This window comes from Delphinapterus leucas, chromosome 1 (assembly GCF_059928025.1).
Source record: "Delphinapterus leucas isolate spDelLeu-1000000601 "Yukka" chromosome 1, BTC_Dleu_Yukka2, whole genome shotgun sequence".
NCBI classification, from domain to species: Eukaryota; Metazoa; Chordata; class Mammalia; order Artiodactyla; family Monodontidae; genus Delphinapterus; species Delphinapterus leucas.
The window spans coordinates 174747756-174768178 of NC_143129.1; the positions used below are offsets into that span (position 1 = coordinate 174747756).

A 20423-nucleotide genomic window follows, 5' to 3' on the forward strand; every position below is an offset into this window, starting at 1 on the left:
AGAGAGGTGAGGCAGCTTGCCCAGGGTCACATAGGATTTGGACCCAGGGCTCTCTGATCCCAAGTGCAGTGATTACAAGTAGCCTGGTGAGACGGAGCCCGCCAGGATGGGGGATGGAGGTGGGGTTCTAAGTTGGCCCCAGGGAAGCCTGAGGGAGCTGAGTCCCTGGGACCTAGGCAGAGGCATTCAGCCATTCTGTCTGTGACACGTTTATTCCACATTCACTGAGCACCAGCTGTGGTCTGAGCTCTGACGGGGAGTAAGTGCTCTCCCTGCCCTTGAGGACGGTCTAGAAGGCAGCTTTCCTCCTCTTCCCCCTCTGGTGGATCTGGGAGAGGGGCCCCAGGAAAGACCAGAGCCTGGGGTGGGCTGGGGCAGGGCTCCTCAGCACCCCCGGGGCAGTTGTCCACTCTCCCTACCCCCTGCCTCAGCATCAGTGTCCGGTCTGGTTGGGGTAGGGTCTTCTGGCAGGGGCTGGAGTCAGGCTGGGAGGAAGGAGCCAGGGCCCCGTTGACGCAGCCTTGGCCATCCAGTGCCCCCTGCCCCTGTGGACTCCAGAGCTCCTGCCCTGGAACCTGCTGTGGCTCCCCACTGCCCACACGGCAGAGCGCCAGTGTGACATTTAAGGCCGATGGATCCCAACCCGGCTGCTGCTCTGCTAAGTTCTGCCTCAGGGCCCCAGCTGCCTTCACTCCTCCGTGCCTGTGCAGACTCTGTCCTCGCCGCTGTCACATCCCTCCTCTTGGGTGCTGCCTTCCCAGGCTGTCCCCCTCCCCTGGCGCTTTGCACAAGCTGGTTACATGTCTGCACCCCCTTCCTCCAGCTCCTTCCTGAAGCTCACTCCTCAGCGAGGCCTTCTCAGCTGTAGTCGACCCCAGCCTGCCCTTCATTTCCTCCTCTCTGCTTTACCACCATCTAGCATATTCCATATCTTACTTATTATTTAGCTTACTGTCAGCTCCATGAGGGCAGGCAGGGAGTTTGTCACTTGGGTCAGGGCCGTGTGTCCCCTGGGTCCCAGCGCCCGGGGTGCTGCCTGGCACACAGCCAGTGCTCAGGCAGGGTTTGTTGGATGCAAGAGCTTGGTGGCCTCTGACGGGCGCTCTGAGGCTCGACCGCCTGGGCACCAGCTCTCCTCCCCCGCCCTTTGCAGCCTTCTCTCCTGCGGACCCTGAAGCCGGGCACCCTGGGGGCCATGCAGAAGGCCGGGGCGGGGGGCCGGAGAGCCTCCGACTGCGGCCCTGCCCCTCACCGGCCCAGGTGCATCACCAAGTTTGCCCAGGTGGGTGGGGCCGCCCCACGAGGTGGGCTCCGATGGGCGTGACTGGGTGGCAGGCCCTGGGGGTGGACAGGAGCCGTGGGTCACTGGCCTATTTCGGTGGCCCCAGCTCTGGAGTGTGTGTGCATGGATGAGGCGATGGTGCCGCAGAGGGGCCAAGTGGCTTCACCAGGGAGAGTAGCAGAGCCTGGACTCCGAGTCCGCGCTCTGTCACCATCCACAGCCTACCCGACAGAGCAGAGTGCGTGCGTGGAGGGCGATTTGGAGGACGGGGGTCAGGAGCCATGGGCCTGACTCCCCGTGCCGCCCTCCCACCCCCCACCCCACCCCCAAGCAGTACGTGGGCTCCTTCCCCGTGGACGACCTGGACACCCAGGAGAGCGCGTGGCTGGTGCAGCAACAGCTGTGGGCACTGAAGGTAGGGGGCTGGGGGCTGGGGAGCGCACTTCCCTGCAGGGGATCACAGCCTTGGGGTGTCGGCCTGGGAATGGCCCGAGACCCTGTGATCCATTCCAACCTCCATTCAGAGAGATGGAGCAAGTGAGGCCCAGGGAGGGGCAGGACCAACGCCGTTCTGAGAGATGGGCCCAGTCAGGACCACACCCGGGCTCCTGGAGCCACGCCCCTGAAGCCCCGGGGGCCCCCTCCCTTGGGCGGTCATGACCTGTGCCCCACAGGTGGAAGCCACAGGTGGGAGAGATGGGGGAGGGTGGTCATAACATGGCCTAGGTGTTGGTCTGCCAGGAGCCATCCACACTTCCCCGGCTCCTGGGGGGGGTCCCTGTCCAGGGCTCAGTCCCCTGGCCACTGGGGTGAAGTTGGCTGACCAGCCCAGGGGGTCTAGTGCAGAGGCTGGGCTGGGCAGGGCCTTGGAGGTAATGTCTGCCCCCCACCAACTGTCTCCCCACCAGGACTGTCCCCGCCGCCGGGCTGTCATCCTGAAATTCAGCCTTCAGGGCCTCAAGATCTACAGCGGGGAGGGTGAGGTAGGAACCCGTGTGGGTGCAGGTGAGGACTGGACAGGTGTCCTACTCCCTGGGAATGCACTCGCCTCCACCCAGCCCTGCACTGCCCCTCCAGCCTCCCCGGCTGCCCAGCCTGCTCTGGGCCTTTGGACGTCCTCTCTCCAAGGCCCTCCCGCCCTGGCAAGCGTGGACGACAGTTTCTCCTCCCTCTCACCCGCCGGCCGCCAGCCCACCAGAATCTCCGGGGGCCACCTCCTGGCCTGAGCATCAGGACCAACCAGCCCCATGAGGTTTCTGTGGGTCCCTGGGCTTGGCCAGTGGGCTGTGGCTAGCCTCTCATGACCGTGGAACAGGGCCAGGCAGGCTGGAGACCAGTTGGGAGCCCCTGCTTGGTCTGCCATCCTCCTCTTGGTGCAAACCAGTGTTTGATGAACACTAAACCGCGTGCCAGACTGTGAGACCCACGACTCCGGCACCACTCAGCTAGGACTGGTGCAAATGTGTGCAGAGCTGTGCATTGCGGGGCCCTGGGTTCAGGGCCTGTGCCACCTGCACGAGGTCTCGCTCATCCCCCAGCCCCACTTGTCACAACAAGGACTCAGAGAGCTGCCCTCACCGGCCCAAGTCACCCGGAGAGTGAGTGGCAGAGCCAGGATTTGAACCCCTGTCACCTGACTCCAGAGACCAGGCGTGCAAGCCCAGGGCTGGCCACAACCGCCTGTCCCCGTGACCCGCAGGCCGTGAACCCTCTGCCCCTCAGCTCCGTAGCTTGGCATGACCACCCCAGCCAGCAGGTTGGCAGCAGGGAGCAAGAGACCTGAGCTCAGGTCCCCTGTGAAGGATGAGGGTTCCCATGTGAAGCATGGTTTGGGCAGGCCTGGAAGGAGGGCAGAGTTCTTCACCCCAGGAGCAGGGTGGGTGTGAAGCTGGGCATTGCAGGCTGGAGAGCAGACCCGGGAGGCCTGCCAGCGGGTGTGCGGGGCCCTCGGGGCTGGCACACGCTGGGCTGGCAGCTGCAGACCACGCGGTGGGTCTGATGGAGGCCGGTGTGCCTGCTGCATCCCCAGGTGCTCCTGATGGCTCACGCCCTGAGGCGCATACTCTACTCCACGTGGTGCCCAGCCGACTGCCAGTTTGCCTTCATGGCCCGAAATCCCCGGAGCCCGGCCAGCAAGCTCTTCTGCCACCTCTTTGTGGGCAGCCAGCCTGGAGAGGTACCTGGGGCCCAGGGCAGGGGGCGCAGCACTCGGAGGGGGGGGTGCTGTGCATCATTGTGGGTTCCAGGGACCGAGGCCCTGGACGGCTCAGCCAAGCTGGCCTGCGCCCCCTCCAGGCATGCACCCCTTGCCACCATGGCTCCTGCTGTGGCCCTGCCCTCTGAGGACTCCCTCAAAGCCAGTCAGTGGCCTCAGCATTCCCCGAGCTTGGAGGTGGGGACCAGGCTGTGCCCTTAGAGATCGGAGGGTCACACTGCCAGGCCTTTGCCCTTGCTGTTCTCTCTGCCTGCAACCCTTTCCCCTTCTCATCCTGGCAAATTCCAGCTCGCCCTTTGAGGCTCAGCCCGTGTGTCTGTGGAGCCCACCTTGAATCCTCCAGACCGCCCCCCACACTTTCTGCGGTCCTGTGACACGGACTGCACTCTGTCCCTAACTGCAGTCACGGGAATTCTTTGAGAGCAGAGGCTGGGTCCGGGTCTTGAACTGTTCTGGTGCTTGGCCCCGTGGGGAGAGTGGGTGGGCGGGTAGATCCCGAAAGGCAAAGCCAGTGTAGCCACCATGAGCAGTGGAGGCTTGGCAGCCAACTGTTTGGCAAGCAGAGGCTGGGCTTGGTTCCGTGCAGCAAGCATTTGCCGTCAGCCCTGTATGTCAAGCCCTGTGCCGGCCACTGGAGTGAGAGGTGGCTGAGACGTGGCCCTTGATCTTCTGGAGCTCACAGTTCCAACGTTCTGGGCCTGCATGATGTGTGTCGCGGATGGAATGTGTGGGCCCCAGAGTGCTGGGCTTCTCTAGGGGGGTTTCTGTGGTCCGTTTTCATTAAAGGGGCACAGGGAGGTGGGGAGGAGGAAGCTGAGGCGCAGAGATGCCATGCTGTACCCAGGCTCACACAGCAGCTCCTAGGTGACAGAGCCAGGATTAGATCCCAGGTTGTGTGACTTCAGGGCCTGGGCTCTTAGCCACTCCCCCAAGAGGGTACAATGCACAGGGTGAGGGTAGTAAACCTAGGGCTAGGAGTGCATTTAGCCCATGTCGTCGCAGCTCCAAGCATGACGCCTGGAACAAGGTAGATGCTCGGTATTTGTTAAATGAATAGAGGAAGCTGGTTGGGGATGCTGCATGGTGGTGAGGTTTTGAGGGATAAGAAGTTTTCCCAGGAAGAATGGGGAAGAGCATTCCACGCCAAGGGGCTGCATGCCCCCCTGGTGCCTGGGTTGATGCCTGAGGAGGCCCCCAGGAAACCTCCCCCAGCTGAGCCCACCTCCCTCTCCCTCCCCAGGTCCAGATCCTGCACCTGCTGCTCTGCCGCTCCTTCCAGCTCGCTCACCTCTGGCAGCACCCTGAGGAACGGGCACGGCCTGAGCCCTGCCCGGGACCCGTAGGGGACGTGCCCCTGAAGCCCCTGTCGGGCCCTGGGGGCACCCCTGGCCTAGTACGGGAACCCCTCGGCCGTGATCAGCTCTCACAGCACATTAACGCGCTGGTCTCCTTCGGGCGGCTGCCAGCAGGGGGGCCTGGGGGCAGTGGGGTACGCGGCACCCCAGCCAGGGAGTGGGCCATGGGCAAGGGAAGTGGGCGAAGGTTTGGGGATCAAGAGGGGCGGGTGCTGGACTTCCGTGGGAGGGGCTAATGGCTGGGCCTGAGTCTGGCCGCCCCTGCGGGGTCCTCTTGGTGCCCTAGAAGGAGCCGCCGGAGTCGGAAAGCCGCGGAGGCGCCCGCCACGCCCGCCTGGGGAACCCGTACTGCTCGCCCACGCTGGTGCGTAAGAAGGCCATCCGCAGCAAGGTGATCCGCTCCGGGGCCTACCGCGCCTGCACCTACGAGACGCAGCTGCAGCTGTCGGCTCGGGAGGCCTGTGAGTGGCCGGGCACGGCTGCGCGAGTCGGCGAGGGTGGGCCTGACTGTCCGTGTCTGCGGGGCCGTGACTGTCGATGCGTGCGCCTGGGAGTGCTGAGGCCTCGTGTCCACGCGAGGGAGGGCGCGAGGGCGCAGCCGGGGCTGCGTGCCCAGGGGCTTGCAGAGGCGACTGCGTAGCTGCTGATGTGCTGTGACTGGGGAGGGGCTGTGCCTGGAGATGTGCCTGGGCGCTGCTGTGCCTCTGGGGAAGCAGGATGTGTGCAGACTGGGCCGGGAGCGGCGGGGGTGATGAGGCCTGTGGGCGTGGGCCGGGCTGGGCGCGGGAGGGGACCACCTTTCTTCCTCTGAGCCCTGGATGGTCTCCATAGTTCCTGACGCGTGGGAGGCCTGGCCCCGGTGTCCTGGGGGCCCCTCATGCCTGGTGGAGAGCGAGGGCAGCCTGACGGAGAACATCTGGGCTTTTACTGGCATCTCGAGGTAGGAGGGGGTGCCCAGCCCTTTTGCGGGGGCGTCAGAGAAATAGGCTGTGGGCTCCCCCAAGGCCCTGAGACGTGTCCATCCCTGCACTTGGGCGGAGGCTTCCTGACCTCGGGACCTCAGGCCAGGGGCTTCCCCACCGTGGGCCTCAGTTTTCTCCAGTGTGAAGTGGGGATAATAAAAGGACCTTCATTGCAGGGCTGTGGAGAGGATCAAATGAGGTTATTCAGGTAAAGCCTTCAGCGCCTGGCCTGTCACAGGGTTCAGCTCCCTAAATGCCAGCTCTCTACCGATTGGGTCTTGAAGTTGGTAGCAATTAGGACCCCCTTGGAAACCTTTTAGAAGGAAAGGCTAAAAGCTTCCTTCCGTTGCGGGTCTACTCTGGGGCAGGCACTGTGTTTACGATGCTGTGGAGCTGTGATGCCATTAAGCAAGCTGAGGCTGGGTCCTGACTAGGGGGCCCGCCCTCAGCCTCTACCCTCTGCCCTCCCAGGCCCAGTGCCCTCGCCCTGCTGCGGAGAGACGTGCTTGGGGCCTTCCTGCTGTGGCCTGAGCCAGGCACCAGTGGCCAGTGGTGCCTGTCGGTGAGGACACAGTGCGGCGTGGTGCCCCACCAGGTCTTCCGGAACCACCTAGGCCGCTACTGCGTGGAGGTAACAGTGCTCCTGGCCCTGACCCTCGCCCTCCAGCCCCGCCCTTTTCTAACCACTGAGGGCCTGAGCCCGCCTCACCCTCATCCCGGGCCCCCATTGGCTCTCTCTGGCCCCACCCCTTATTTAACTCTCCATCCAGCTCTTTCGTCCTTGCCCCTTCTGGCCCCGCCCCCACTGGCCTATTGGCCCCACCTGTACTCTGCTGGCTCCACCCTAAGGCCTCTCGCTCCGGGGAGGTAGAGTCTTGGGCTAGGGTCATGCCTCACATTTTTACAGAAATCCCGGCTTTTAAAAAGTCACGCTTTCCCACACCCTAACTCATCTTTTAGCAGTAGAGGAAACTGATCAGAGAGGGTAGAGGCTTGCGTAAGCTCACACAGCCTCCGAGTCTCTAGGTCTGGAGTCTTGGCCTGATCACAGGTTTTCAGGGACAGGGGTGAGCAGGAAGGACTTTTTAAATGTGTGGCCTTACTTCCACGCCGAGTGCCTCAGTCCTGTCCAGGTTGGGAGGAGAGAAAGGGAGGGAACCGTGGTGTGGTTCTGCTGTGAGCAGGACAGTGTCCTCTCTGGGCTCGAATATCCTCCTCCCTCCTGGGGCAGGATCCTGTGTGAGGGGGCGGTTGTGTGGAAGGGGGAGCTGGAGCTGAAGTCCCTTCCCTTCCTCGCCCCCACCAGCACCTGCCGGCTGAGTTCCCCAGCCTGGAGGCCCTGGTGGAGCATCACGCTGGGACGGAGCGCAGCCTCTTCTGCTCCCTCGACATGGGCCGCATGAACCCCGGCTACGAGGAGCAGGACTGCGGGCCCGAGGGCAGGCTTCCCCGGACGCTCCGGCCCCTTGGCCATGCCAAGTCCGAGGCAGAACTGCAGGGCCTGGGCTAGGACGCTAGGAGCCCCACGCCAAGAGGCCCCGCCTCACCCTGGCTCCTGGGCCTCAGCAGGCTGCTCTGCCCTTCTGTCACCCCGCTGGGCACCAGTTCTGTCCAGTCATTGCCCTTTGGACCAGTCTTCCATCACTACCCTGCCTGTGGGCGGAGCCCCGAGAGTGGGGATTGCCAGTGGCTTCTCACACGGCCTCTCAGGATTGCAGGAGGGGCAGGCAGAGCTCCAGGCTTCCGTGAACTTGCTGGGTGACTATGGGTGCTTGTCTTCTCTGGGCTTCACCTTACTCCTAGGTGGGGAGCTTTCCAAGATGGGTGGGAAGGTTTGCTCCAACAGAGGTGGAGCCCTCTCCTAAGGAGGCCAGGCCCTGGGGCCCTGACTGGGCATCTCCAGAGAGCTCCTGACCCAGGCAGCCAGACGTGTGAGGGAGAGGTATCTGGGGAGGCAGGAGTGAGTTCTCACTTTGGGCGAAGGCATGGAGACGAGCCACCCTCTCCGTGAGAGAAACAGGGATGACGTGATGGAGCTTGGAGGCTACATCCAGGCTGACGGAGCGAGGCCTGTTTCCCATGTCCTTTGAGGCTAAAGGAGTCTTCCCTTGAGTTCTGAAGAGTGGGGGTTAAGAGGGTGCAGAAAGGGCAGGACGGACAAAGAGCCGTGCCACCCAAAGCCCACATGCAGGTGGATGCCTGTGTGCAGAGAGGGATGTGAATGGGCCGACAGGGCAGAGAATCTCAGTGAACCTTCAGACTAGGAAGGCTGGTTCTTCTCCACTCAAATCCATGGGCTTGTGGTTCCTGCTTACTTGGAAGGGATGTCCCAGTCTCATCCCCACCCACACACTCCTGCCCCCCCCAGGCTCACTTTCTTTGGCCATTTGACAGGGAGGGGCCAGCAGTGAGCTGCAGGCTTAGAGGGGTGACCAGGGTCCTGCTCCACTCATCCTGCAGGCCAGACTGGGTTTCGTGGCTGCCTGGGAAGCCCCCCAATGGTGGCATTTCCCTTAATGGGCATCTGTCAGGGGCCACTTCACTAGGCCAGCCCCCTTGGGGGTGGGGGTCAGGGAGGAATCATCCAAAGATAGAACTGATGTGGGCCCTGCCAGAGGGTACTTGGCCTCAGCGGCAGTGGGGGTCCATCCAGGGAAATAACGCTAGTCTAAGGCAATGGCCCTGCGGTGATTGACGATGGATCTGGGTATTCCCCTGTATAAGTAAACTTGACAGACAGGCGTGAATCTACCAGATTAAGATAGGGAGCAAGTTCACTTTGGATGAACTTCTATTCCTGAGGCAGAGGCCAAGTCATGAGTCTGGGGGCTGCCCTCTCCCCCATCTGGGGAGGGGATGTGACCGCTCAGCGTCTTGAAAGTAACAGACTTCTGACTCCTGGAAGGAAGAGGGCAACCCCAACGGAATAAAAAGAAGGGAGGAGCCTCAGAAGTTCAGGCCTGGTGTTCCCAGCTTACAACCTCCGGCTCAGCAAATGGTCTTGGCTGGGGCCTTGTCACTCTTGTCACAAGGGATAGGAGGAGGCTGTCCTTTGGGGGCTCTTTTCACTGGAACCACAGTACTGATTTTATACTGAATGTGAGTGGGAACCCAGCCTCATTTTACGGCCATTACTACCAGAACCCATCTCCTCCCTGGGCAAAGCCCTGGTCCCTCGTGGGAGGCCCCAGGCTCACATTTCCCTGGCAAGGAGAGGGGTTTGGTGACATGGGGCCCAGGATTACAGCCCTGGAGTCTCACACATTTAAGAAGACCTGATAACTGGTCTTAACCTCTGTAAGGGATGGATTTTGTTGCACAAGTTATCTGTGTGGACAAGGTGTCAGGAATGTTCCCAAAGTACTTTAACATTCCTTCACACAGCATTTATGGATCACACAGTACAAAGGTTTTTGACCCACATGTGCAGACACCTCAGTGTCTCAATTATAGACCACAGTTTTCTCTGTTCCAACCAGTGCCACCTGGGTAGCCCAGCTCTCCTTACTGTGTGGACTTGAAATAAATAAAATGCATTTCTTCGGATTGTATAATACAGACTTTTTCTTAGAAAGGCGAGGTCTTTGTCCGGTTTGCCAGCTTCGCTTCTGTGTGCCAACCATACCTTCCACTGCTGCTGAATGATGAACCAGACAGAGATACTGTCCTCCGGGGCTCAGGAGGTCTTGAAGGAATTGGGTAGGTAGATTCAAGCAATGACTCTACTGCTTAAAACCTTCAGTGGGTATTTCCTACAGGAAAAAGACTCAAGTCCTTATATTCTGGCCACTCGGGTTTTCCTTCTGCTCCTGCAACGTGCCACAGGGTCTTTGCACAGCCTGCACAGGCCTCCTCGTCGTCCTCTTCTTCCTTCTTCCTGATTAACGCCTCAACCTTACCATCTCTCAGTCTCAGGAAGCCTGCCCTGACTGCCCCCTGACCCCCTGCCCGGCCTGGGTGAGGTTTCCTGGCTAGATATTCCATAAAACTGGTCTTTTAGTTTGTTAACACTCTTATTTATGGGATTTTTGTTTGTGGGACATTTGTTTCAAATGTCAGCCTCCCCCACTAGACTCTGGGCACCTGGAGGACAGGGACTGGGCTGTCTCCCGGCATCTATCACCGTGCCCGGCAGGCACGTAGCTGACAATTTCTGTGCAAAGGGGAGCGTAGAGGAGGTGTGACGGCCGCTATTCTGGAGGGATTTGTGCTCGGGGTGGGGGTGGGGAGAGAGGCCAGGCAGCCTCTCCAACCAAAAGACCAGCTTTCAAAGTTTTTTTGTTTTGTTTCTCAATCTTGAGTCTTAATGAAAACAAGGGGCAGCGTTAGAGGGAAGCTTTGCTCTGTCCCCGGGGCTGTGATAGGCTCTGGGACAGCCTTCCCGAGTCAATACAGGGATGTGGATAAAGGGCAGCAAGGTCCTGTTGCCTTTCTCAGTAGGTCTCTAATCCCCGGATGAGGCCTCTCCTCTAGTATTTCTCTCCGAGGTGGAGTCAAGCCTGGCCTCCCCTGGGCCACCTCGGGCAAGCTGCTTAACCTCTCTGGACTGGGACTGTGGGGACTGGAGAAGAAAACGGCTGTGCAGCATCTGGCACCGAGCCGGCAGATGCTCCAGCAAAGCCAGTGCCGGTCCTCCCCGACGGCCGCCCCCGCGCGCCGGCCTCCAGCCGGGGGTTGCTCTCGGGGCCCGCCGGGCGCGGAGAACGCGCGGAAGTTCGGGAGGCACGGGCTGTGACGCCAGGGGCGTTGCCCAGCAACCGCGAACGCCGTGGCGGCGTCCGTGCTAGCGGGCGGCTGGGGCGACTCCGGGGACTCTGGTCTTGCGGCGGCGCCTCCAGCGCTGATCCCCCACTGCCCGCGCCCGGTCTGGGCCTCAGGGACGGGCGAGCCCGGGAGCGGGAGGAGGCGGCGGCTCCGGCTCGGGTCCTGAGACTCCCGCGCGGCCCCTACCCTCCTATCCAGGCGTCCCCCAAGGAGTCCGGTCCCGCCCCCGCCCGCGAGGCCCCGCCCCCCGGCCCCGGCGCCCCGGCGGCTCCCGCCCCGAGGTCCTGTGTCCTGGTCGCGGCGTCCACGTCGGGCCGCACCCCGGGGACCCCCGCCGCGGCGCCATGGCCTCGGAGTCGGTGAAGGTGGTGGTGCGCTGCCGCCCCATGAACCAGCGGGAGTGGGAGCTGAACTGCCAGCCTGTGGTGACGGTGGACTCCGCGCGCGGCCAGTGCTTCATCCAGAACCCGGGCGCCGTCGACCAGCCCCCCAAGCAGTTCACTTTCGACGGCGCCTACTACATGGACCACTTTACCGAGCAGATCTACAACGAAATCGCCTACCCGCTGGTGGAGGTGAGGACGCCCGCGAGGCCGCCTCCGAGGACCTGCTGGGCAGGACCTGGGGGACCTGGGGCCACTCGGAGGGGTCCTGAGGGACTGCCCTGCCCGCAAGCCTGGCGGGAAGGCCCTTCTGGAGGGGCGCGGGTGGACAGCAGCAGGTTGGTCTGAAGACTTCTGTCAGCAGACAACTGGAACCCATCTACAATGTCTCCACTGCCCCCGGTGCCAAGGCTGGTCCTCACCCCCATCCTTCCAGCCTGCTTCCCACAGGAACTCCAGCGCCCAAGACCACTTGCCCTCCACCCTCACCCAGCACCTTCAGGACTTCTCTAAAAGCTCCAGCCACTTCCCCAGCCTCCTCCTCTTCTCCCAAGAGCCCCAGGTATCCTCCCCCTTCCCCTCCCCCTCTCCTTTCTCCTCCGCCCCCTCACTAGTTCCCTGCTTCTGCAGAGAGAAGGCCTTGGTCCTGGAGAACTGGAAACCCTTTACCTTTGGTCTGACTTACCTTCCTCCTTGGCGGTTGAAGAACAGAGAGGCCACAACAGTTTCTGTCCCTTATAGGGCTTTTACTTTTTTTCACACTCTCACACTAGGTAGCTCCTTGGCACTGCACGACAGGGAGGTTCACATTTCACAGATGGGGAGACTGAGGCCCATAGGGAGGAAACAGGGCAAGCTCCCACAGTGAGTTTCTGGCGGAGGTGGGGCTGGAGCTACTCCTGGCCCAAGGGCTCTTTCCTTGCTACCACCATCTCCCCAGCTGTGCATCGAATCGCTAGTGAAGTGAGATGTCACAGCTTGTTTCAGGAAAAAAGGAAAAGTCTGGGAAGCGCTGCACACACCCTCCCTCACCTGAAGCCGCACATTCCGGTACTTGAGGCTCTGGGGAGTCTTGCGGTGGAGAAAATCGTTTGGCTTATTTAACCCAGCATTTCCAAAAGGTATTTGCCCGTGGAACCTTTTTGTTTTGGCCGGCAGGCCAGTTAACATCCCCCAGAGCACCTCCTTTGGCCACAGTCAAAACCGCCTGTGAGGGTGGAAGTGTTCTGGAACCCAGAGCCCCCCAGTGGTGAGGGCGTGACTGTAGAAGATGCCCAGGGAAAGGGGGCAGCTCTCCCCAGAGGGTGGTACCACGCTCTGGGGATGGCCAGGCTGTCCTACCATCCTGGACTCCCAGGCTGGAAGGGACCAGAATCGGTCCTCTGGTCCAGCCGCCCCCCTACCCTGGGTCCTTGAATGTCCACCTTGAATGGTCCTTGGATGGCAGGAGCTCTCTCTTCCCAGAGCTGCCTGCTCCACCTTGGCTTCTTAGCTCCTAGAAGACCATTCTGCACGGTGAGTCAGAGTCAGCCACCCTGATGCTTCCAGCAACCTGCTGTAGCTCTGTCCCCAGGGCCCCTCTGCTTCCCCGTCCAGGGTCACCCCTCGGAGACTGGAAGATTCCGAGATTGAGTTCTCCTTGGCTTTGCCCTCTCCAGGGCCTCAGCCTTGTTCATGGGTTCCCCTCCGCATCGTGGAAATAATTCCCCTGAGCAAGCCTCCCTTGGTTAGGGTTCCCAGGAAGCCCCAGCCCAGAGGGGGATACCTAAGGAGACAGTGACTACCTCAGATCTCCAGCTCTCACTTCTGTCCCGAGTTCACTGCTACAGGGGATTCCGTCAGACCCCTACCTCCAGTCATCCCACAGAGCCTCATACTCAACATGACATATGTTCCTTTTCATTCATTAATTCATTCATTCAGCTAACAAATAGTATTCTCATACCAGGCCCCATCCTAGGCATGGGGAGCGCCGCCCTCAGCCAGCTCATGATCAGGTGGGGGAGCAGCTAAGCTAGTAGCTACAAGCCAGGGTGATGAGTGGGAGGAGAATCCTGGGGGACTTTTTGGCAGCATAGAGAAGGCTAGCAAACCTGGGCTTGGAGGGGATGGGAAGGCAGGGAGGACTTCCTGGAAGTGGTGAGATCTAAGCTGAGACCGGGATGAGAGGAGTCAACCAGGCAAGAAGGTGGAGGAAAGGGCCTTTCAGGTGGAGACCAGCATGTAGCATTTGATCTTCACCAGACATATGTAGAGCTGGAGGCATCATTCCTGGCGAGGAAACGGAGACCTTGAATGTCACAGAAGGAGTTACTGGTGGTTTTGATCCCCAGCGCAGTGCCAGGTCCCCATGCTCCATCCTGCTGCCTCTATTAAATGAGCGGCATGTGAATCACATGCAAAGCATGGTTCAGCGACTTGGAGCCAGGAGTAGCTGCACCCTTAGGCCAGGCGGCTGTGTGTCTGTCCTGCTGGGCTCTGACCATCTCCAGGCAGCCTCCTGCCCAGGCCCTTCCCTTCAGTTCCTACTGCACGAAGCCCCCAGTACTTCGGACTGACCCTTCCCTTCCCCACCCCCACCCCCACCCTTAAGTCCAGGCTCTGTTCCTGATCTCCTCTGTCACTGGGTGACCTCTTCCACTGTCCTGGGAGCTGTCCACCTCAGACCCACCTTTCAGCCGACTCAGCATGTCCTACCCGGAGCTCGTCGCCTCCACACCTGGCCCGCTGCCTGGTCTGTGGGTTCTTTCCCAGCCAGTGGCTTTGCCATCTCCCCGTCCTCCCCGCTTCACACCCATGACCTTAGAGTCGCCTCTGATGACCCACCACCCAACCCACCCGGGGACCAGGTCCCATGGCTTCTACCAGGACAGACTGAGGACGGGCCTGGTGTCCAGAGACATCGATGCAGTAGAATTTGGCCCCTGGATGGAACACAAAACTGTTCGTTTGGGAGAGGACAGAAAGGGGACGTGAGGCAATTTAGCACAGATGCTGTTATTTCAATTTCAATAGTTCTGCGTTGATTTTAATGGGAAGTAGAAGAAATATTTAGCATGTCCAGCCTGTAATGCAGCTTCACGGGAATTATTGCTGAGGATGACATCAAGTTAACAGGAGAGTCAATTAACAGTTTGATTTCATGAAAATCATTTAGTAAATAATAATGCGGGGAACATGGCAGAACCCGGGGTGGACAGAGTGGCTGACGTTTAGGACCTGCTCCGTGTGTGCGCACGTCTCTGGTGGGTCTGGAGGTATCAGTTGATGGGTGAAGCGTTTCTGAAATCTTATGTTTTGCCTTAATGCGTGTAAAGTTGTCTTCTGCTTCACAGCAGCGTGGTTCTGCAGAACTTTCTGCAGTGGTGGAAATGTTCCGTATCTGGGCTGTCCAGTTAGGGACTACCAGCCATATGTGGCAAGTGAGCACTTGACATGAGGCTATTGCTTTTGAGGAACTGAATTTCAGTTTTATTTGATTTTTTTTAAATATAAATTATTTATTTATTTATTTTTGGCTGTGTTGGGTCTTCATTGCTGTGTGTGGGCTTTCTCCATTTGCGGCGAGTGGGGGCTGCTCTTCACTGCGGTGCGTGGGCTTCTCATTGCGGTGGCTTCTCTTGTTGTGGAGCACGGGCTCTAGGCGTGCGGGCTTCAGTAGTTGTGGCACGCAGGCTCAGTAGTTGTGGCTCATGGGCTCTAGAGCGCAGGCTCAGTAGTTGTGGCGCACAGGCTTAGTTGCTCCGTGGCATGTGTGCTCCATTGCTCAGTTGCTTAGTTCCTGGACCAGGGATCGAACCCATGTCCCCTGCATTGGCAGGCGGATTGTTAACCACTGCACCACCAGGTAAGTCCCTGAAATTAATTTTAATAATCCATGTTATTTGACCCAATAGTATCCAAAAGATTATCATTTCAATAAAACATAATAATAGATACTATCATAGTATAGTAGCTATTAGGGAGATAGTTTACATTGTTTCTTCATACTAAGTCTTCGAAATCGGGTGTGTGTTTCATACTTATTGTACATCTCAATTCAGGTGCTTAAGTGTCCATAGTTCAAATGAAATGAAACACAAAAAAATAAAGTTGTGTTTGATGGAAAAATATTTTACACTGCTTCAGTTTTTAAATGTAAATTAACATAAATTCAGTTCCTCGGTCGCATCAGGCACACTTCTGGTGTGGCTGGTGGCTGCCCTATTGGACAGTGCATATAAAATATTTATTTTGATATAGAATCCCTTGTCAGGTCTGGGTGACATTGATGGTCCAGGCACTGCACCGTGTTGTCCCAGGGGCTTCGCGTGCCCTGCCTCTGAGGCTCCTGGTTGGGTGACTGGTCTGCCACGGCTCTCCCACACCTCAGGGGCCTCATCCTGGTGTGTAGCACCTGGCCCTCTGATGAGCTGCAGATCGTGACTTCCAGTCTTCCTTCCCCAGCAGTCCCTGGGGATCCTGAGCCCCGCAGTGGTCTACAGGATGGGTCTTTCTTTTTTTTTTTTTAATATATTTTTTTAGAAAGGTAGCTAACTTTTTGTTTTTTGGCTGTGTTGGGTCTTCGTTTCTGTGCAGTGCAAGGGCTTTCTCCAGTTGCGGCGAGCGGGGGCCACTCTTCATCGCGGTGTGCGGGCCTTTCACTGTAGCGGCCTCTCTTGTTGCGGAGCACAGGCTCCAGACGCGCAGGCTCAGTAGTTGTGGCTCACGGGCCTAGCCTGTCCGCGGCATGTGGGATCTTCCCGGACCGGGGCACGAACCCACGTCCCCTGCATTGGCAGGCGAACCCTTAACCACTGCACCACCAGGGAAGCCCTTTTTTAAATATTTTTAATTAAAAAATTTCGGCTGCATCGGGTCTTAGTTGCAGTACCCAGGATCGTTATTGCGGCATGCAGGCTCTTGGTTGCGGCATGCCTGTGGGATCTAGTTCCCCGACCAGGGATCGAACCTGGGCCCCCTGCATTGGGAGCATGGAGTCTTACCCACTGGACCACCAGGGAAGTCCCTACAGGATGTGCCTTTGCAGTGGAAACGGGCGCAGATGCCACCTGGGCCCTGGGGGCCTGGGCACAGCTCTCTGGGCCCACATTCTAACACAGGATTCCCCTGCCCCCCATACTAAGTTCTAGAATTTGTGATCTCATGAGCTGGGCGGGGACTAGGGTGTCTTCTTTGTTCATGGCTCTGTCACCAGCCACAGTCCCCCTCAGAGGAGAGAGTCGGTACCTATGGAAAGAACAGTCGCATCAGTGAATGAAGGATGCCCTTGGGTATGCCACCTGGTTTGCCTCCTGCTTCTTCCCAGATTCGTCTCCATCCCCCTCGCCCAAGTTCCACCTGCTCTCAGCCTCTCACCTCTCTGGTCTTTGCTCAGGCTGTCCCCTCAGCCTAGAATGCCTTCCTCTTCCTGTCACCTGTTAAAATCCAAGCCACCCTTTCTGCTCCCCCTTTCTCCTCCACCTGCCCAGGAAGCTTTGCCTGGCGCTTCCTGCACCTTCTGTCTCCCCCTCTTGGCACTCCCTCTCCTTGCCCGTCCTGTACGCCATCATTACATGCACCTCCACCTCATATGAGGATCACATGTATATGTCTTGTCTCCCGCACGTTCCAGGCAGACATTTAGGGAGCATCTACCTCTGTGTGCCAGCACTTCGTGTGCCAGCACGTGAAATAATTCCTGTGTACACCTCCCGACAGCCTCAGAGGAGGTGCTGTTCTTACCCTTTGTTACAAACGAGGAAGCTGAGGCTCCATGTGCCTGAATAAGGACAGGCCAAGGGCACAGTCAGTAAAGGATGGCGGCCAGGCTCTTAGCCATACACAGGGACAGTCTCCTACCCCACCGCGCAGTGACCCCCTTCAGGACAGAGCTGTGCCGCGTTCATCTCTGCACTGCCCTCCCCCAGCCCTGTGCCACCGTGGTGGGAGAGCCAGGGAGGGGCCCTAAGTCTGTGAGTCAGGAGGCAGCCCTGCAGCCCCGGGCCTGGCCCCAAGCCTGGCTGAGCTCGGCCAGCTGAGCCCTGGGCTGTGTCCTCCCACACAGGGCGTCACCGAGGGCTACAACAGCACCATCTTTGCCTACGGCCAGACAGGCAGCGGGAAGTCCTTCACCATGCAGGGCCTGCCTGACCCACCCTGCCAAAGAGGCATCATCCCTAGGGCCTTCGAGCACATTTTCGAGAGCGTCCAGGTATGGGCCTGGGGGATGGAAGGGGCAGGGTTGGGCTCCCCAGGCGTTACCGTGAATGATCCTAGAGCACTTTTGACCTGGGCAGCGGTTGTGGGATGCGGTCAGAGCGGCCTTGACGCGGCACAGATGAGCAGACAGACGCAGGCTCTGGTTTCTGAAGAGGTGATGGGAGAACTTAAAGCTGAGAAAATTCTACCTGCTGTGTTTTCCTCCTGCCATTTTTGGATTTTAACATTTCGTATAACACTTCACATGGATATGATGACCCAGAGTGCTGGCCCAAGAAATGGCTGTAAACAATCATAGCTTCCTTTTTTAATTGAGCAGCTGCTACAGGCCAAGCATTGTGCAAAGCCCTTTGCATAATTATCTCACTACCACCCTGGCCCAGGACGTAGCTGTTATCCTCATTTTTGAGATAGGGAAGCCAAGGCTTGGAGCCCTTATGGGCTGGGCCCAGACCAGTTATCCCAGTGTCCAGGCTGCAGGTGAGACGTGCCCTGCTGACCACTCATGAATGCGCAGAGATTCCTGCATCTGGGAAATGGCAAAGCAGGGACGAGTCAGCTGCAGAGCCCACTGTACTACACCTGGGACTCATTTTGATGACCCACAGGCGACTGGAAGAACTGCCGGGGATTAGCCCAGGGCCAGTGCTTGGTCCAGGCCTTACCCGTGGCCTTGGTCTCTCTACCTGAACAGTGGGGAGGCCTCTCCCATTTCCTTTCCCATGAGGCTTGTAGAGAGAGCGTGGGTCCATAGCAGTATGAAAATGATGCCACTCTGAGAAGCCGGAGAGGAGGGGAGAGCTGGCCAGGCAGGCAGGGTCAGGTGAGGTTCGGGACACCTCCTGCCACGATGTCCTCTTGTGATGTCCAGGCAGCAGGTGCTCAGGTATCTTTGCTCTCCCTGCAGTGTGCAGAGAGTACCAAGTTCCTGGTCCGGGCCTCCTACCTGGAGATCTACAACGAAGATGTCCGTGACCTGCTGGGCACTGACACCAAGCAGAAGCTGGAGGTGGGTGCAGCCCCGGCAGGGGTGGGTGGGGGCAGCTAGAGGGGGAGGTTGGCATTGGGGGTGCTCCCTCAGAAATATGGGGAAGGGTCCTGAGGACACAGGCGCTGGTTCAGACTAGAATGGGGAGTTTTGAACTTGAATTTTGGAGTAGGCTCAGAGTCTGTGAGGCAGGGGAGGGGTTACTGGGCCTACCCGCACCACGCAAGGGGAGGGGAGGCCTTCTCTGGGGCAGTGCCACTTACATCTGTTGAAATAGATGGAATTTGGTGACGGATTGCATTTGAAAAAAGGGTTCCACTTCTAAAAAATTATTTTGAAAAATTCTAAGGGACTTTCAAGCTTAAAAGGTAATAGTGATCATTTTTTGAGCACTTATTGTTTACTCACTGCTTTAGGCATGTTATCCCATTTAATACTCCCAGTCACCTCGTTAGGTAGATACAGGTTTCCCCCACTATCAGAAAGCAGAGCGAGTGTTTTGTAAAAGCTGAAATAGCCTAAAGGGAAGAGTATCCCCTGCTTTCCAAAATCTTGATTCCACTTTGCTTTTATGAAAGACTGACATTAGTACGATAAAGGCTTTTTTGGTAAAAGTGAAAATCGGATTTCTTTCCGACTTGAACTTAGAGAAAGTTGGGGATACCCACATTATTATCCTCAGTTTACCGATGTGGGAAGGGAGGTTTACAGAGGGTAATTAACTTGCCCAAGCTTCCACAGCAGGAAGCTGGGCCAAACCTGGAGTTGAACCCAGATCTGTCTGACATCAAGTTCCTGCATCGCAAACATCCCATTTTACCGCCGCAGATGGGCTCAGATTCTGGGACCTTGTCCCCCTCTGAAAGGGGTCTGGTGTGGAGGCGTCCAAAGATCGATGACATGACCTCAGAATGTTGTGAGGATTGAAGAGGGTAACAAGGGGGAGCTGCTGAGCAGAGGGTCAGCGCGTAGTAGGGGCTCGATGTGTGAGCTCTTTCGTGCCATTGGGATTCCGAGAAAGGATGAGGAATATGACCTGGGGGTTGCAAAATGGACTCAAGACAGAAAAAAACTAGGGCTGGCCCAACTGGGCACTGAGCATTGCTCATCTCGTAAATTGTCCTCAGTCTCCTGAAAGGCTGGAATCAGAATGAAAGGACATCATTTCCCAGCTGGGTGAAGCGGAATTAGATGCTTTGAGGGCTCTATCAAGATAGGCAGAATGGGGCTTCCCTGGTGGCGCAGTGGTTGAAAGTCCGCCTGACGATGCTGGGGACGCGGGTTCGTGCCCCAGTCCGGGAGGATCCCACATGCCGCGGAGTGGCTGGGCCCGTGAGCCATGGCTGCTGAGCCTGCGTGTCCGGAGCCTGTGCTCTGCAACGGGAGAGGCCACAACAGTGAGAGGCCCGCGTACCGCAAAAAAAAAAAAAAAAAGAAAAAGATAGGCAGAACGTGGCTGACCCTTTGGGGAGCACAGCGAGGTCAAGTGACCTGCCAGGACTGGACAGCCAGGGGGTGGCAAGGCTGGACCAGGTCCGGGACCTTTGGGCAAGGCTTGGTTATGTCTCCTATCTGGGACTCTCTGAATCCTGGATGGGCCAGGTCAAGTCCAAGGAGGAGGGACTTCCCCGGTGGTCCAGTGGTTAAGACCCCTCACTCCCGATGCGGGGGGCCTGGCTTCCATCCCTGGTCAGGGAACTAAGATCCCGCATGCTGCACGGCGTGGCCAAAAAGAAAAAGTCCAATGAGGAGCCCAGTGAGGGGAGACTGACCCAGATCTGTGGCCAGCATGCTAGTGGCTGCCCCCAGACTCTGGGGCTTCTTATCTGACCAAGAAACCAATGCCCGCCTCCACACCCCCCGCAAGAGGCCCACAACCAGCGGTGGAGGTTGAACTACCTCCTTCAGAGTCAGAATGCCTGAGCTGCGGGAACGTCAGTCATTAATGAGCGTCAGTCCTGGGAGGTCGCTATGGAGACTCCCGTTCTGCAGACGAGGAAAGGAGGCTGGGAAAGAGGAGGTGACCTGCCTGTGGCCACTAGGTTAGGAAGCCACAGAGTCAGGGTTGGACATTTTCCGTGGCCCAACTGCCTAAATCTCCCCAGGGCACAGGCCTTGACAGCCACGGGAGGGGGCGCAGAACCAGATAAAGGGGCTGCTGCCGATGCCCCCCAGTCTTCCAGACCCTCACTGACCTCTAGATTGGACAGGATGTTGGGATCACCTGGGTCCCGTCCCACCCCATCCATGTGGGGCAGAGCTGTTTCCCTGCT

The 20423-nt window shown here is 58.5% G+C and overlaps 2 protein-coding genes across 2 annotated transcripts in view; both read left to right on the plus strand.

Moving 5' to 3' along the window:
* The first annotated feature begins 1123 nt into the window (after positions 1 to 1123).
* SH2D5 (SH2 domain containing 5) lies at positions 1124 to 10745 on the plus strand. The gene is made up of 9 exons (XM_022552037.2): positions 1124 to 1282; positions 1614 to 1697; positions 2191 to 2265; positions 3312 to 3458; positions 4738 to 4986; positions 5139 to 5313; positions 5684 to 5792; positions 6286 to 6445; positions 7121 to 10745. The coding sequence occupies exons 1-9, from the start codon at positions 1196 to 1198 to the stop codon at positions 7322 to 7324; spliced, it is 1290 nt and encodes a 429-aa protein (XP_022407745.1). The 5' UTR covers positions 1124 to 1195; the 3' UTR covers positions 7325 to 10745.
* Positions 10746 to 10856: 111 nt separating this feature from the next.
* The window catches only part of KIF17 (kinesin family member 17), a 48810-nt gene continuing 39243 nt past the window's right edge, over positions 10857 to 20423 (plus strand). Inside the window, exons 1-3 of the mRNA XM_089899690.1 lie at positions 10857 to 11153; positions 17008 to 17154; positions 18070 to 18171. Of these exons, the coding sequence (XP_089755816.1) occupies positions 10923 to 11153; positions 17008 to 17154; positions 18070 to 18171 (480 nt within the window). The 5' untranslated portion in view covers positions 10857 to 10922. The remainder of the gene's footprint in view (positions 11154 to 17007; positions 17155 to 18069; positions 18172 to 20423) is intronic.